Here is a 15,031-nt window from a genome sequence, read left to right as displayed (position 1 = left end):
AATTACTTTCCCTCATCCTGATCCTCTCTTCTGAAATTCCACTTCAGTATGTTAATACCGATTTTCATTCCTGAGATTTCAATTTTTCTCTGTAATGTCTTCAATCACTTTTAATTTTGAAATACCCTTGTGCATCCTATCGCTCCATCCCCAGTTTCACCCTGACTATGCCTCATACGTTTAAAACAGCCCGTGAATATGTCTTTTTTACAGGAATGAACTTTTCGATTGTGCAGTATCCATTTAGTTTTTGACCAAAGCTAAGTAGTACTTCTTTTTTTTTTTTTTTAACATTTTCTCAGACCCATGTGTTTAAGTATAGCTTTCTGCAGCCATTTTTAAATAATTTCTGAACACTTCACCCTGCTAAAATGTGCCTGACATTTCCGAGGGCCAGATGTTTCTTTTGACACTTGCTCCTTACCCCCTGCTCTTTCCGTTCTGATAAGCCCATAAGCTGGAACCTCAGTGGATGTGTCTAACCTCCTAGACTTTCAAGCTTAGCTCTGTGCCTCCCACTGGAGGGGCTCTCTAAATGGGGATGGCATGGCTGGCAGAGTTGTGCCTCCTAAACTTTGCCCAGCGTGGACAGAATATCATACCTCCTATTGCTAGTGTTAGGAAAGAGAAGAGAAGAGCCGGGATTTGAAGTCCAGCTTCTAATATTACTTTCCTTCCACTGTGAGGTTGAAGATGCTAAATAGAACCAGTTTAAGCCAGAACCTGACTCCCCTTCTCCAGTGCTTTGTAGTTTGGAATGCTGCTCTGAGTGTCTTAGTTTTCTCTTCAGGAACCCTGAGCTTGCAGAGTTAATCTAGAGACAGCTTGCATTTTGCTTTCCATGCTAACTTTCAATAGTAACTTCTTTATTTGGGCGCCACACCCTACAGTTACTGCAAATTTGAAAGCCATAATTTAGTTCAGCAACTCCATATTTTCATACGTTCTCACAGAGTAACTTTTCTTTTTCTTTCAATAGGCCAGGCAAAGAAAGACAAATTTTCTTGTCAGCCCTTTTTGCTGACTAGTAATCTTGTGTCCAGTATCTACTTACCTGGGATTTTAGCACTTTGGGTGTAATGTGATACGAATATTGGGACATTCCTGATCTTTGAACAGGCCTGTAGCCCGGTTTCTACACTGCCTGACCTTTAAAATTCAAACCCCTGCATTCCAAAGATGAGGAGATGCTACTAAACACTAGCGGCTCAGTATTATCCAATGCCCTCGATTTTCCATTCTCCTCCAGATACCTAATTTAAAGGGTGCATGAGACTTTTTAATCTAGCTCTCTTTTGCAAGTGGGAGAGTTTCTAGACCTTCTTGTGGGAAATAGATTTCTTCACATTATGCTTGTCTCTTTTCTAATTATTCCTAAGTCAATATCATTGAATGTTAAATATCTTTAAAATAAATTATTTCCTATTACAATATTTGTGCTAATATATTTAAGATATAATTGACCCTTTAAATATATTTGTGTATAGAAAAAAGCATTAATAAAAATAACTTGGAATACTGTAATGTATTTATTCTGTAATATGTGTAATAGTGTTATGAGTGTGTGTGTGTGTGTGTGTGTGTGTGTGTGTGTGTGTGTGTGTGATTTTTGAATAGTTTTATGATCAATAACATTTGTAGGCATTCTTGTGGCCTGGTATCTTTAAATCCTGGGGTCCAAAGTACTTAATAAACAGTGTGAGCTCATAAGGAAAAAGTCAATAAGACAATATCATTTTATAATCTGATTGTGCAATTATATCTATCTCAGTATGTGAGATGCTAGCAACCCCTTAGGGACTAAAGTTGACAGGCCTATGGATCAGTTCACATTTCTTCTTCCTTTAAAAGAGTGAAACATTGTAAAACCTATGTAAAAATATCACAGTAGTCTAATCTCTTTACTCTTCTCTGCCTGTCTTTATGGTCCATTTTTTAAAACCACTCTTAAAGGAACATCGGAAATTCAGTTTCACAGATTTCTAACTATTCTAGGTTGACAAAATGCTTGTCAGTTCCTTAAATTTGCTATATTCTAATAAATTTCCATATGTTTGCTGAAAAAACACTCCAAAGCTCTCTACTGTCTTTGCACGTTAAACCAATATTGTTGTAAATATAATATATATCTTATGTGCATTGTATGAGAATAGGAAAGAAGATGTACAATCATTTATTGAATAATGTATTACTTTAATAGCGCAGTAATGTTAGGATTAAAAACCCTTATTTTCTAATAAAATACTAAGGCTTGTATATTTAAAGATATTCTGGCTAAAGCATATGTTTCAATTTTGATATCTTTAAGTAACCCATTATATTAATTTTACTTAAAGCAATTAATCTAGTGTATGTCTTTTAGAATTTAGGTATTTCCCTTTTCAAGTATGTGGCCTCATAAATTTTACAAACTGATCTTGCTGTCAAAATAGCAGACCGCCAGAGAAACAGCTCAGATCTGTTTCACAAGGGCTGTGCACATGTGTTCTGACAGAAGCAATCCCTTAAGAAGAGGGACACATGCTCAGGTTATCATGTTCACTAGAGACCCCCTTGGCCATACACCAGAAATGGGCTGGAGGTTTGGCTAAGACAGTCAGGCAGAAATGAGAGCTGTTTAAAAGGTGGAAGGGACCTAAGATGTTCCTGGCACATTATAAGGATAGGTGAGGCTGGAAGCTGAGCTGATTGGCTTGCATGATTTACCAATGAATAAAGTGAAGTTGAGGCTGTGGGGAAGTCTGCTGCTAAGAGATGATAGCAGAATTCCAGCAAGGACAGGAAGATGGGTCTGGAGTTTGAACACAAACATGCTCTGGAATAAGAGGCTCAGATTGTCCCGAGCTGAGTGAGACACATGACACTTGAGGCCACTGTTAAGGAAGGAAAGAGTCTCCCAGACAAACAGACATGGCCCAGGGACAGTTTTGAGGAGCTTTCAAGCTTAACTGACCAGAAAGACATAGGTGTAAGAGACCTAACTGGCAGGACCAGAAAAAATAGCTGGAAACCCTTTGTCAGCAAAACAAACAAACAAAAACTACTAGAAGAGAATCCCACACTAACACTCCCGATTTATTTACCCAGTCAGCAGAAACAGATTGTTTTTTTGATCATATCCATTTATCTTCTTATGTCTGAAGTTTTTCACAAATGTGGTTGTCACATTCTTGAGGATATAAATATTCAATTGTTAAGTGTTTTAATGAATACTAAATTGATAGAAATGGCCTAAACAATTTGTAGCAGTAGAAAGGCAGATGAAGTAAGGCAGCTAGGTCTCTTTGTTATATGCTGCCCACTGTAAACCTCTGAACATTTATTTTATAGACATGTTTGTATTTATTTTTTTTACAGCTCATCATGATGGCAATTATAATTTGTCTGTTGTCCATATTTAAAATACAATAAAAATGCACAGAATTTAATCTATTTATGAAAGACCTAAACCTTACAGGTGCAAAATTCTTGGGTTTGTACCTTAAACATTTCTGTTGTAAAGAAATTGCAAGTGTTAATATAATATAAAATAAGTTATTCATAGAAAACTTAAAAAGGATAAGAGAGTGATTTTTTCCTATTGCATCACCAAAATGAACTGATAAAAAAATTACCTTGGAGGAAATTACCTTCTAACTTTTGACTCCCCTTCAAGCCTAAACTCCTAAACCTTCTACCTAAACAAGATGCAAAGAAATGTTGGAACCTAAAAATATTAGGACACGTGCAATCAGGTAGGTCACCAAGATCCTGAATTTAAAAGCCAAAACAGTAGTAATCCAACAGATGAGTGTAAGGAAATTACTAGTCTTGAAACAGATGTCATCTATGTTGAGAAAGCAGACTGTGTGGAATATTCATCTGCTCATCAAATGCCATGTCACGGGCTATAAGAAAGACTGGATTTGGACTTTTATTAGCTAAAAATCTACCAGCTTTAGGAAGAACAATTTCATTGAAAATCATGGGCATTGATTAAAATGGAATACATTTAATCTAAAACAGGTTCTCAGCTGACACAAAGTTTTAGCATCAGTTTCTGTTTCAAAAACAACTTGAAACTTACACAAAAATATTTAGAGAAGAGCACAAAGGCTGCCAGTATGACAAAGCCAAGTGCGGGCTCTCCAGTTCCCTAATAATGCCCTTTATAACAAAGGACCCAGGCTAAGCACACCTGCTTCACCTCATCCTCCCACTTTTCTGGTCCCAGCTCATCAGAACTAGATCCTCAGTTGCCTATCGAAGCTCATGGTCCCTGAGCATCTCAAATTATCATTTGCAGATGGCCCTGATTGCTTTGCTGTGGCATTACAAAGGAAAGCATATGTATTTTTGCAGGAACACCGAAGGCTGTGTCTTATTCTCCTATTTTGCATAATGTTAGGTGAACCTAGACTGTCCATTATCCCTGATAGTAGTAATGCCTTTGATAGCTTGATCACAATTCAGTCTTCTAGGTCCCACACTGATTTAATTTTGCCTTTCCAAGCATTAACATTTTTAAAGCCAGACTCTCACTATGCAGCTCTGGGTTGCTTAGAACTTGAAAAGTAGACCAGGCTAGCCTTGAACTCTGAGAGATGCCTGTGCCTGCCTCCAGACTGATAACACCGAGCTTAAATGTGTGCAGCGACTACCTCAGCTTCAGCTTCAGTGGCTGCTCTAAAAAGATCTTTGCGTCCTTGGGCCCACCCAGCTTGCATTTCAGCCTCCATTGACATTTACTGCGCAACTCATTAATGATATGAGGGTTGTCAAAGAATGGCTCTCAAACTCCAATAGCCCTCTTACATTGGCGTGGTTATCAGGAGGCTGTAGAGAGAACTCTCTCTCTCTCTCCCTCTCTGCTCTTTTCCACACTGATTTATTCATTTTACACAGACATTTATGCATAGATTTGTATTTTATTTAATATTGCCCATCATTCTTTATTGATGAATAAAATATAAATTTTTGTTCTCAAATTGGGAAAGTTGTACTCCAGCTACCTTGAACTTGGGCAGCGTTAACTGCCTCATGCCATTCTGAAACAGCTCTGTCAGTCTCTCTCTAATCCCTTCCACGTCGTTATCTTTTAATACAACACACAATATCCCAGATTCATTGTATGTTTGTCCTGTCCAAGCCCTAGCAGCAGTCATTTCTCTACAGGATTCTGGCTTTAATGAACCAAAACTGGTATGTCAGAGCATGTGCTCTTTCTCACAGGACCCTTCTCTCAAACTGTCCCCCTAGATGGCAGAAAGCAATTGTGTTTTGTCCAAATCCATGCCTGTCTAAATTGACTTGTGTATCTAGTTACCTATACCGAGAATCACAAATTCACACTTACAGATTTAAGTCCTGCCCAAGCCTACAGATTTCATTCAGTGTTTCTCACATTCCGTCTTTATACCTCTGTCTCTGATACTGGGTCCTGGCTCTTCCCATCCTCCATGTATCAATGTATTGGTGCAATTAACCTGTACTGTATTCAATTTCCCAAGTACACCAGATAGTGTCTTCCTGGCCCCTTCTAACTCCCTGCTTACTTGTGAACAGCCCCCAATCCCGTTCCTGGGGCTCTTTGTTTTAAGTCTTTTCCTCAGAAAGGTGGAGTAGGCAGTGATTAATGTTTACCTTGACGCATTCTTCCAAGGTCTCACTGGAAAGGAAATACTGAAGACAGCTCCTTCATAGCACCCTCCCAGCGTCTCTCTTGGCTCCTTAACATCCCTTAACTTTAAAACATATATAACGATTTAAATTCCCAATCCTGGTGCCTATTGCATTTATTTATTTATTTATTTATTTATTTATTTATTTATTTATTTACTTTGTTCAATCAGATTAACAATATAACTTGCAGCTGTTTAGATTGACATTCTAATGTCAGAACAAATGTCAACATGTTTCTCACTGATGTATTTCTGAATTAAAATTTTAAAGCCTTGACCATGCATGGAATGGCCCTGTGAGCAAGAAGAATAAACTCAGTGGTCTTCAAGTCAGATAAGGAGTTGCTAGCTGCTGGATGTAGAGCAGAAGTCTGAGCCTACGAGGAATGTACCAATCAGTTATAGTTTGGGGTGTGGGGGTTCCCCTGTAACAGAGGGTGAGGTGAGCTCAAGACTCCATGTGGGTACCATAACAAATCATTAGCTGGTGGAATTCAAGACTAACTACATATCATAACCCATGTATTAAATATTCTGTACTGCTCTATAAGTCAGATAGGCAGACACTGGTCCAATGTGGAAAGAGGAGATTACTAGGGGTAATTGCAATGATGCAGGTACAATGTGATAGTCAGTTGCCATCTTGGAGATGGAGTCAAGGTTGTATCCTTCCTGCCATGACTATCCATGTCTTTTCCATGCACAAACTCCACACGTCTCTGCTGAGAACCACGTCTAAGGCTGAAATCCATTAGACTGTCTCGTGGTGAGTTTGCTCAAGTCCCGTTAAACTGAAACCACTGTTCTGTGCTGTTCCAGTTTGGGCACACGCTGGTAATTCCCAGACTGACTGATTTCTCACACTTCTTTGAACTTCATGTGTTTGTTTTGCTACCCTGAGCCTCTTCCTCCTCCTGCTTTTCCTCCTTCTTCTCCTCCTCTTTCTCTTCTACTTAATAGGTCGTCTATGTTTTCAGTTTCTTCCTCTTTTCTTTTTTTGCCCAAAAAGTTCAAAAGCTTCTTTATATTTAGGCCCTCTGTCTATTTAATATATGCTGGTCAAAACTGATGGCTTTACTGCTAATGGCAATGTCCTTTTTTTAAAAATCTAGGAAGGTAGGAAGATGAGTTCACAGCCATGTTTCCAAGAAACAAACAGTGCCAGCGAGATGCCTTAGAGGGTAAATGAGACTGTTGCTAAGCTTGATGACATGAGCTTGAGCCCCAGGACCAATAGGATAAAAGGAAAAAGCTGACTCTGCAAATATTCCTCTGGCCTCAATAGACAAAACATGGTGTGACTAACACACACACACACACACACACACACACACACACACACACACACAATGTATTTTTGTGTTTTGTTTTTCGAAGCAGGGTTTCTCTGTGTAGCCTTGGCTGTCCTGGACTCGCTTTTGTAGACCAGGCTGGCCTCGAATTCACAGCGATCCACCTGCCTCTGTCTCCCAAGTGCTGAGATTAAAGGTGTGTGCCACCTGTCCCTCAGAAATGTATTTTTTTAAAGCAAAGAAATGAAAATTAACAATAAATGCAGTCATTTAATAGAAACCCCATCTACAGTCTCATAGAGTTAATCACCCCTGAGCTCCTGACCTACTGAGCAAAATACCCTCAAGATCATTAGAAATACTCCTGTGTGGGGTATGGAGGGTCCAAGGGGAAGGTGCGGAGTGGGTCTCTTCTCTCATAGCACATTACCTCATGCCTGTCTGAGATCTTGGCAAAGATTTTACCACTATATTTCCTCTGATCACTAGCTGACATTTCCTGTTACATGATCATTGTTTGGAAGTGACTTCTTTCTTCTTGCATCACTCACAGTCTGAGTAAAGTAGAATTAAGACATTCTTGGAATTCATGGCTTCTTCCAGCACTCAGAGGAAGGACAGCAGGCTACCAAGAAGAGACTTGATACCCTATGAGCATATACAGGGGGAGGAGGTTCCCCTCAGTCACAGTCATAGGGGAGGGGAGTAAGGAGAAAATGGGAGGATACAAGGGATGGGATAACAATTGAGATGTAATATGAATAAATTAATAAAATATATTTTTTAAAAGTTGCTTTAGGTTTCGTTAGTATTTTCACCACTAAGATAAAATACCTAAGCTGAACAACTTGGAGGAAGAATGCTATATTTTGTTCAGGGCTTCACAGTCTGTGGTGGCCTGACAGCGCTCTTAGAATTCTGCTAAAGCCAGAGTGGCTTCCCCTTTTATCGGCTCTCCTCCCCAGTCTGTGAGAGAGTGCTGTCCACACTCGAGGTGTGTCTCCTCTCTCTGGAAAAATCCTGCCTGACACGTCAATGTGCTTCTCAAGCCAAATTAACTTGACAGGCAAATTGAATTAGGTTTGTTGACAACACTTCCAGTACTGTGCTGGAGATGCCCTTCGCTAGCTTAATAAGTATAACTTTTCATTTGTGCAATATTATAGACTGTGTTAGAGAATCCTATGTAAACTTGAGACAAGCTAAAGTCATCTGAAAGGAGGGAACCAAAGTTAAGAAGATGAATCCATTAGTTGGGGATAAAGGGAAACCGCTAGGAAAATTTCACAGTGATTGATGGGGAAGGGCCCAGCCCATTATGGGTGGTGCTGTCCTTCAGTAAGTTGTTTTGGCTTCTGTGTGGAAGCAGGTTGTACAAGGCACGTAGAGCAAGCCAGTAAACAGTACTCCTCCATGGACTTTGTATCAGCTCCCGACTCCAGGTCTTGCCCTGTTTGAGTTCCTGTCCTGAGTTCCTTGGGTGATAAACAGACATTTGGAAGTGTAAGCTTTTTCCTCTTCAAATTGCTTTGGTCATGATGTTTCATCACAGCAATGGTAGCGCTAACTGGACAGACAGCAGTGTTGATAAACTTTGCTCTACAGCATACTAAGGATCCCATATGCCTTTGTTTCCAGGGCAATTTCTATTGTTTTCCTTAAGTCGTTACTGACTGTGTCCCAAGAGACATTAAGGCTTCTGACCAACAATTCTATGAAGGCTCATTAGGTTAACTCATACTTTCCTTTGGGAGTTTTATTGTAATTTGTTTCCAAAAAGGATATTTCTTCATTCCTCCTGTTGGGAAGCAATAACCCAGTCTTCACGCATTCCCATCTACGCCACACAACACAGTGTAGTAATAGAAATCTTTTACTCCCTCATAGGCCTCCCCACAACACTGCCTGGTGGCCAAAGTGAGCAATTTCATATATCAGGTGAGAAATGGGCCTTGGAAGTCAAAAACTTACACTACTTGCACAGTTTTCTGTTGTCTATAAAAATAATTCAAATTTATGGTCCAAAGATGCTGTAGAAGCCTCTGAATGCTTGTACACAAGGGTAAATGGAATCTATCTTTAAAGCCTTAAGGATAATACAAGAAAAGGGAGTATGTTTCAATGGCTATGTAGTGATTAGTCTCATAATTATCTTCCACTAGAATATGCCTCATGTAAGATCATGAAAAGACTTGACGATTGCAGACTCTAAGAGTATCAAGACCAAACAGAACAGCATCGTGAGTGGAGGCTGAAGTCTTGTTTGGGGAGCTTAATCACACCCAGTTGGAAGTGATGAGCATTTGTGCAGCTGTTCGGCTTCATGAGAGTCCTCACTCTCATAAAGACAGCTACTCATTTCAAAATCTTTCCAAGTTAATGTGGATGTTTAGACTCCTAAGTATTCACAAAAGCTGAACCCAATGAGAACCCTGCTAAGAGCAGCCACAAAAGTTACAGCTGCATGTTTTCTGTCTGCTAAGTTTAGCCATTAAAATCCACTCAATTTTATCATGATTAGACAAGTGAAAATTTCATTGTATGTATACAACTATTCTAAGTAGGCAACTTATCCAGAAGTCAGCATTTTTGTAAAGGGACTAAGTCAATGTCAAGGAAAACACATAGCTTAGTAACACATGCACACATACATATACAGGCGTGTACATGAACACACACACAACACACACAAAGATACATACACACAAGCCATGTAGCAGTATTGAAACAGAAGGTCATTTTAACGACAAGAACTAAATATAATCCCCTTTTCAGTGCTGTATTGGTGGAAAATAATGTGCACCTCTGAGATAACACCTTAAAAGAAATTCAAATAATACTTTTAAGGATTTACATATTGATAGCTGTTAAAGACGTGAGAGAAGGGGTTTTACTGAAGTGAATTATTATTGTAATCAACCAAAATAGGACATTTTAAAGAATCACATAAGGACCAAATTCTGTTTGTTTTCTTTAAGATATTCACTTTTGTTCATTTAATGTCATATGTCAGTGCCAACTCTTTTTGTATGTATTGGTTGTCTTTTGCCAACCCTATAGAGCTGAAAAGAAAAAAATTTGTAAAGAATTTAAGACTAATGAGTATAGTTTAATTTTTCCTAGTAGGTGAATTTGGATTAGAAAAACATTCAAGGCCATACCTACTCCAACAAGGCCGCACTTCCAAATCCTTCCCAAATAGTTCCACCTGCTATGGAAGTAAGCATTCAAATCCGTGAGTCCGTGGGGACCATTCTCACTTAACCTGAACCCCAAACCTGACTTTTGCCTAATGTGAAGTCACACTCTGAAACACCCCTCTACTGTGTCAGCAAGAATTAAAGAAGTGCCGCTATTAGTCAGGTGGCTGCATCTGGTCAAAGGCCCTGGAGGCATTTAATAAAACATGTTGGTACCCATTGTAATCTCCTTGTTCCTTCTGCTTTGCAGGATTTCCCAACCACATGAACAATGCCAGTCACTCTGTCCTCCAGCCATCATTCCAAGGGTGCATGCAGCTCATTCAGGTAGATGACCAGCTTGCCAATTTATATGAAGTGGCACAGAGGAAGCCAGGAAGCTTTGCGAATGTCACCATCGACATGTGCGCCATCATAGACAGGTAAGCCGTCTGTTCATCCTACATTAAGTAACCCAGGCTTCACAGATCCATGACTCTGCTGCTTGACAAGGAAAGAAACAAAAGAAAAAGATAAACACAAACACACACACGTACAAAAAAAAACCCAAAACAAAACCAAAAAACCCAAAACAAAACCAAAAAACCTGGGCTTATGAATAGCTGCTGTGTGGAGTGCCTACTTTACCTAGTTTATTTGTGATATCAGCAAAGACAATATTTATATATGTATACATACACACACATACACACACATATATATAATGGGTGTGCATGTGTCTGTGTATATGTCTGGAGTATAATTGTGTGGTTATATTTGTGTATGTAAGTATATATAATGTGCTTTGTACATGTATGTGTATTCATGTATATGTATAATCTGTATACCTGTGTGTATGTATGGATTATATGTGTATATATGTGTTTATGTATATATGTATATATATACACACATGAAAACATGTGCATATGTGTATAGATACACATGTACATATACATATGATGTATGAAAGATGAAGCAATCTGCAGCATCACGTTTGTCTACCAACTTTGTGCAGGGATGTGGACATTGTGCATGTCCTACTGCAAGCAGCAGCTGTACAATGGTTGACACCCTCAGCTGTCAGTGCCACCTTTGCCTCCATCTGCCAAGCAGAAGATTCTTATCTCTTCTCAGCCTCAGTTTGTTGTCCCTTCTAAAGACCACTCCGTGCCAGGTGTAATCACAAGAGACTAATGGCTAATGAGGGTTGACTGACACAGACTACTGCAAATAATTCCATTACAATATACATATATAGAAATATTAAAAATTATTGTTTATTGGGTTTTGCAAACATAAGAAGAAACTTTCATTTCATGTTTGGCAGTCTCAAACATTTACATAACTTTCAGTTGTTTTCTCCCAGACTCCCTCTCTTTTCCCACTTCCTGTCCCACTAAAATTCTTCTTCTCCACAAGTCCCCCTTCCACTCTCATGCCTTCCCTTTGCATGTGAATCCACACAGACAATAAAGGCAGAACATTCCTATGAATTGTGATAGTATCACATAAAATTTCCTAGATTCCCTAGTTCAGTATTTTCTATTTTTTAAAATATATTGTATTAATTTACTCATATTACATCTCAATTGTTATCTCATCCCTTGTATCCTCCCATTCCTCCCTCCCTCCCACTTTCTCCCTACTCCCATCCCCTATGATTGTGACTGAGGGGGACCTCCTCCCCCTGTATATGCTCATAGGGTATCAAGTCTCTTCTTAGTAGCCTGCTATCCTTCCTCTGAGTGCCGCCAGGCCTCCCCATCCAGGGGACATGATCAAATATGGGGCACCAAAGTTAGTGTGAAAGTCAGTCCCCACTCTCTACTCAGCTGTGAAGAATGCCCTATCCATTGGCTAGATCTGGGTAGGGGTTCGAAGTTTACTGCACGTATTGTCCTTGGCTGGTGCCATAGTTTGAGCAGGACCTCTGAACCCAGATCCACCCATCATAATGTTCTACTTGTAGGTTTCTAGGACCCTCTGGATCCTTCTATCTCCCCATTCTCCCATGCTTCTCTCACCTAGTATTTTCTAAATACTCTAATTCCAAGTTTGCTATTCCTTAGAGCTTAAGGCATTTCATTTTGAGATATTTTGTCTATGGAAACTACATGTTGATGCTACCGTAGTGAATTAACAGCTTTCTCAGCCTGTTTCAGATTATTTGAGGATGGGCTACCTTATTCTGAACACTAACTCCATTAATTTTATATTTTGTAAAATGAAAATTGCCATTAAATATAGAAGTAAGACAATCTTGGAGAGATGGCTCAGCAGTCAGTAGTCCCGGATGCTCCTGCCGAGGATGTGAGTTCAGATCCCAGGGTGCATAACAGGTGACTTGGAATCCCTGTATCTCCACCTCCAGGGAATCCCAGGTTCTCAGCTGACAAACACTCATAGGCTCACAGCCACAAACAGATACAAATACAGAAACAAAAAAGATAGTGCTTGTTCCTCACTTTGGCCTCCCCTCATACAGCCTTCAAAGCCGCTAGAGACAGCTAATCTATCCCACAAACACTGAAATGTTTGATTATGAAGCACGTTTGTTTTTCTAACATATTAAGTTGGCAGCAATGCAAATGATACCTTACAGGTCACAGTAGCCACGGCTTATGTTGCCTATAGACTATGACTTATTTTAAGTCTGAATATGTTTACAACAGGAGAAAGGGGAGCACCCTGTTTGTTTATGTTACGTCTGTAAGAATGTTGCCACTACAGCCTACACAGCTCTTGTATAAACAGAGCAAGGAACAATTTCAACAGCATATAAGATTAATTTGGGAGACAGTCATGATATATTAGCCACTATTTCTGCTTGAAGTGCATGGTAGTGATAACCAGAAAAACTAAAGCATGAATAATTCAGAGACCCCCTTGTCTGACTTTAGATGGTATCTAGGTGGTTTCTACAAGGTCACAGTTCATTTCTTCTCTTACACAAATATTAAAAGCACTCGTTCCTGGTGCTCTTTCTATGTCAGTGGCTTTAATGAGACAGTCACTTCTGTGGAACTGTCCACTGGTCTCACTCAGCTTTGTACGTGAGCAGTTTTGTTCTTTCATTTCAAAATCACGTCCCAGGCTGTCCTACTTAAAGAGTTTCTTCCAGGGGAAGGACAGGTGATGCTGAACTTTTTGTTCAACTTTTCTAATAGAGATGGAAGGGTGGCATTGTCCCACAAAGAGTCAGTGGCACTTGATTAAAAGAAGGAAGCCCATGATCATGATCATGGTGAGGAGAGAGCACGGGGAATCTTCCACGTAGAAGGCACACATTTCCATATTTGGTAGCTTAGTGCTACACTGAGCCAGACTCTCTGTCTATGCTGCATATGTTCTCCGCAACAGTCAAAACTGTCATTTGGAGTGACAGCTGATTTAGTTACTTGGCTTGTTGCTATTAAAAAAGTACCTGTTTAAATGTAAGAAAGAAAGAATTTGTTTCAGCTCACTCTTCATGGGGTACAGAGCCCTGTGAAGGAAATGTCTGACATCAGGACACATTGGTCACATTGCATGTGCAATGAGGAAACATGGAGAAGAATGCTGGGACCCAGTTTTCTTCCTCTGCTGGATTTAGCCTAAGAACCCAGGCCACTGAATGGCACTACCTACTGCTACCTCAGTTAACCTAATCTACTTCACATCATGAGAACCATTTTCTTTCTCCTAGCATCTTTTAAGAGAGAGAGAAACAAATATTCACATCCAATACGAATTGGTGAAATCTCCTCTTTTATTGACTTAAAATGTCCCTAGTTTGATATTCTAAGCTGTAGAATCCCATATATATATATATATATCCCATATATATATATATATATATATATATATATATATATATATATATTTTATATATTATACAGTCCATGTTCGTTTTACTCCGATTCATTGAAGAGATACTGACAAAGCACCCCTAGCCCTGTGTCTTTCCACGTGAGAATATGGAGAGTCTTGGCCTCTGCTCCCATAGCTGCAACGTGAAGATGTATCTCTGCAGCATCTGCTTGCTAACGGAAGCTCTGCAGCTTCCCACTATGCACCGATTCAGCTTCTACTTGTCCAAGTTCTCCCTAAGGAAGTGCATAGCCATTGCCTGCTTCTCCTTCCAAATGCTAGCCAGACTTATTAGGGTTTTATTTAAGGGGAGAAAGCTAAAAATGACAACACAGAGTAAGAAGAGTTGCTGTCGTCTTGCTGAGTTTATAAACTCTCTGAATATGTTAGCAGATGCTGCAATGATGTGATGAGAAGTCAGGGAAGCAGATCAAAGGATGATTGAATGTTCCAGAAATTTCTACTGAATTTTCATTCTTTGTGTGTACGTTTTCATGTGGCTTGGTCTGTGTTTTCTTAACCAAGCACTGAATCAAGGAAAGATCAAGTTGGCCAGACTATGGGACTGTGCATTTAATCAGGAAACAGGGGAGAATGCAGGGACCCAGCTTCATTCTTTTGCTGGGTTTAGTCTAAGAGCCCAGGCCATGGAATAGCACTACACACTACCACCTCTGGCCACGTGGAATGTCTAGTTCTATTCTCTGCACTAAAATAAATTAATGAGCAAAATGAAAGTTCAAGAACAAACAGTAAGCTAATAGTGTAAGTTAAAAGTAAATAATACCATAAGTTAGAAGATTCTGCGTTACGGAAAAAGAAGAAAACAAAACAAAGAGTGCAGGTTTGTTGGTTTGTTATATCCAGGGGTTAAAACAAGCTGCTTCGGGGTGAGCATCACTGAAAAGAGAGGATGGAGACCATATCAATTGCTTATCTAATAGCACATGATCAACCCTGAAAACATACATGTACAAGAAACATTATACAGAGGAATACACACACACACACACACACACACACACACACACACACACACACACACACA

At 39.5% G+C, this 15,031-nt stretch overlaps 1 protein-coding gene across 1 annotated transcript in view; it reads left to right on the top strand.

Annotated features, from left to right (window-relative positions):
* The window catches only part of CNTNAP2 (contactin associated protein 2), a 2,010,562-nt gene that overhangs the window by 1,066,904 nt on the left and 928,627 nt on the right, over window positions 1-15,031 (top strand). Inside the window, exon 10 of the mRNA XM_084788077.1 lies at window positions 10,403-10,574. Within this exon, the coding sequence (XP_084644203.1) occupies window positions 10,403-10,574 (172 nt within the window). The remainder of the gene's footprint in view (window positions 1-10,402; window positions 10,575-15,031) is intronic.

Source organism: Acomys minous (assembly GCF_964271855.1).
Source record: "Acomys minous genome assembly, chromosome: 6".
NCBI classification, from domain to species: Eukaryota; Metazoa; Chordata; class Mammalia; order Rodentia; family Muridae; genus Acomys; species Acomys minous.
The sequence above is the reverse complement of the archived record's forward strand: the minus strand, read 5'-3'. Positions and strand labels throughout refer to the sequence as shown.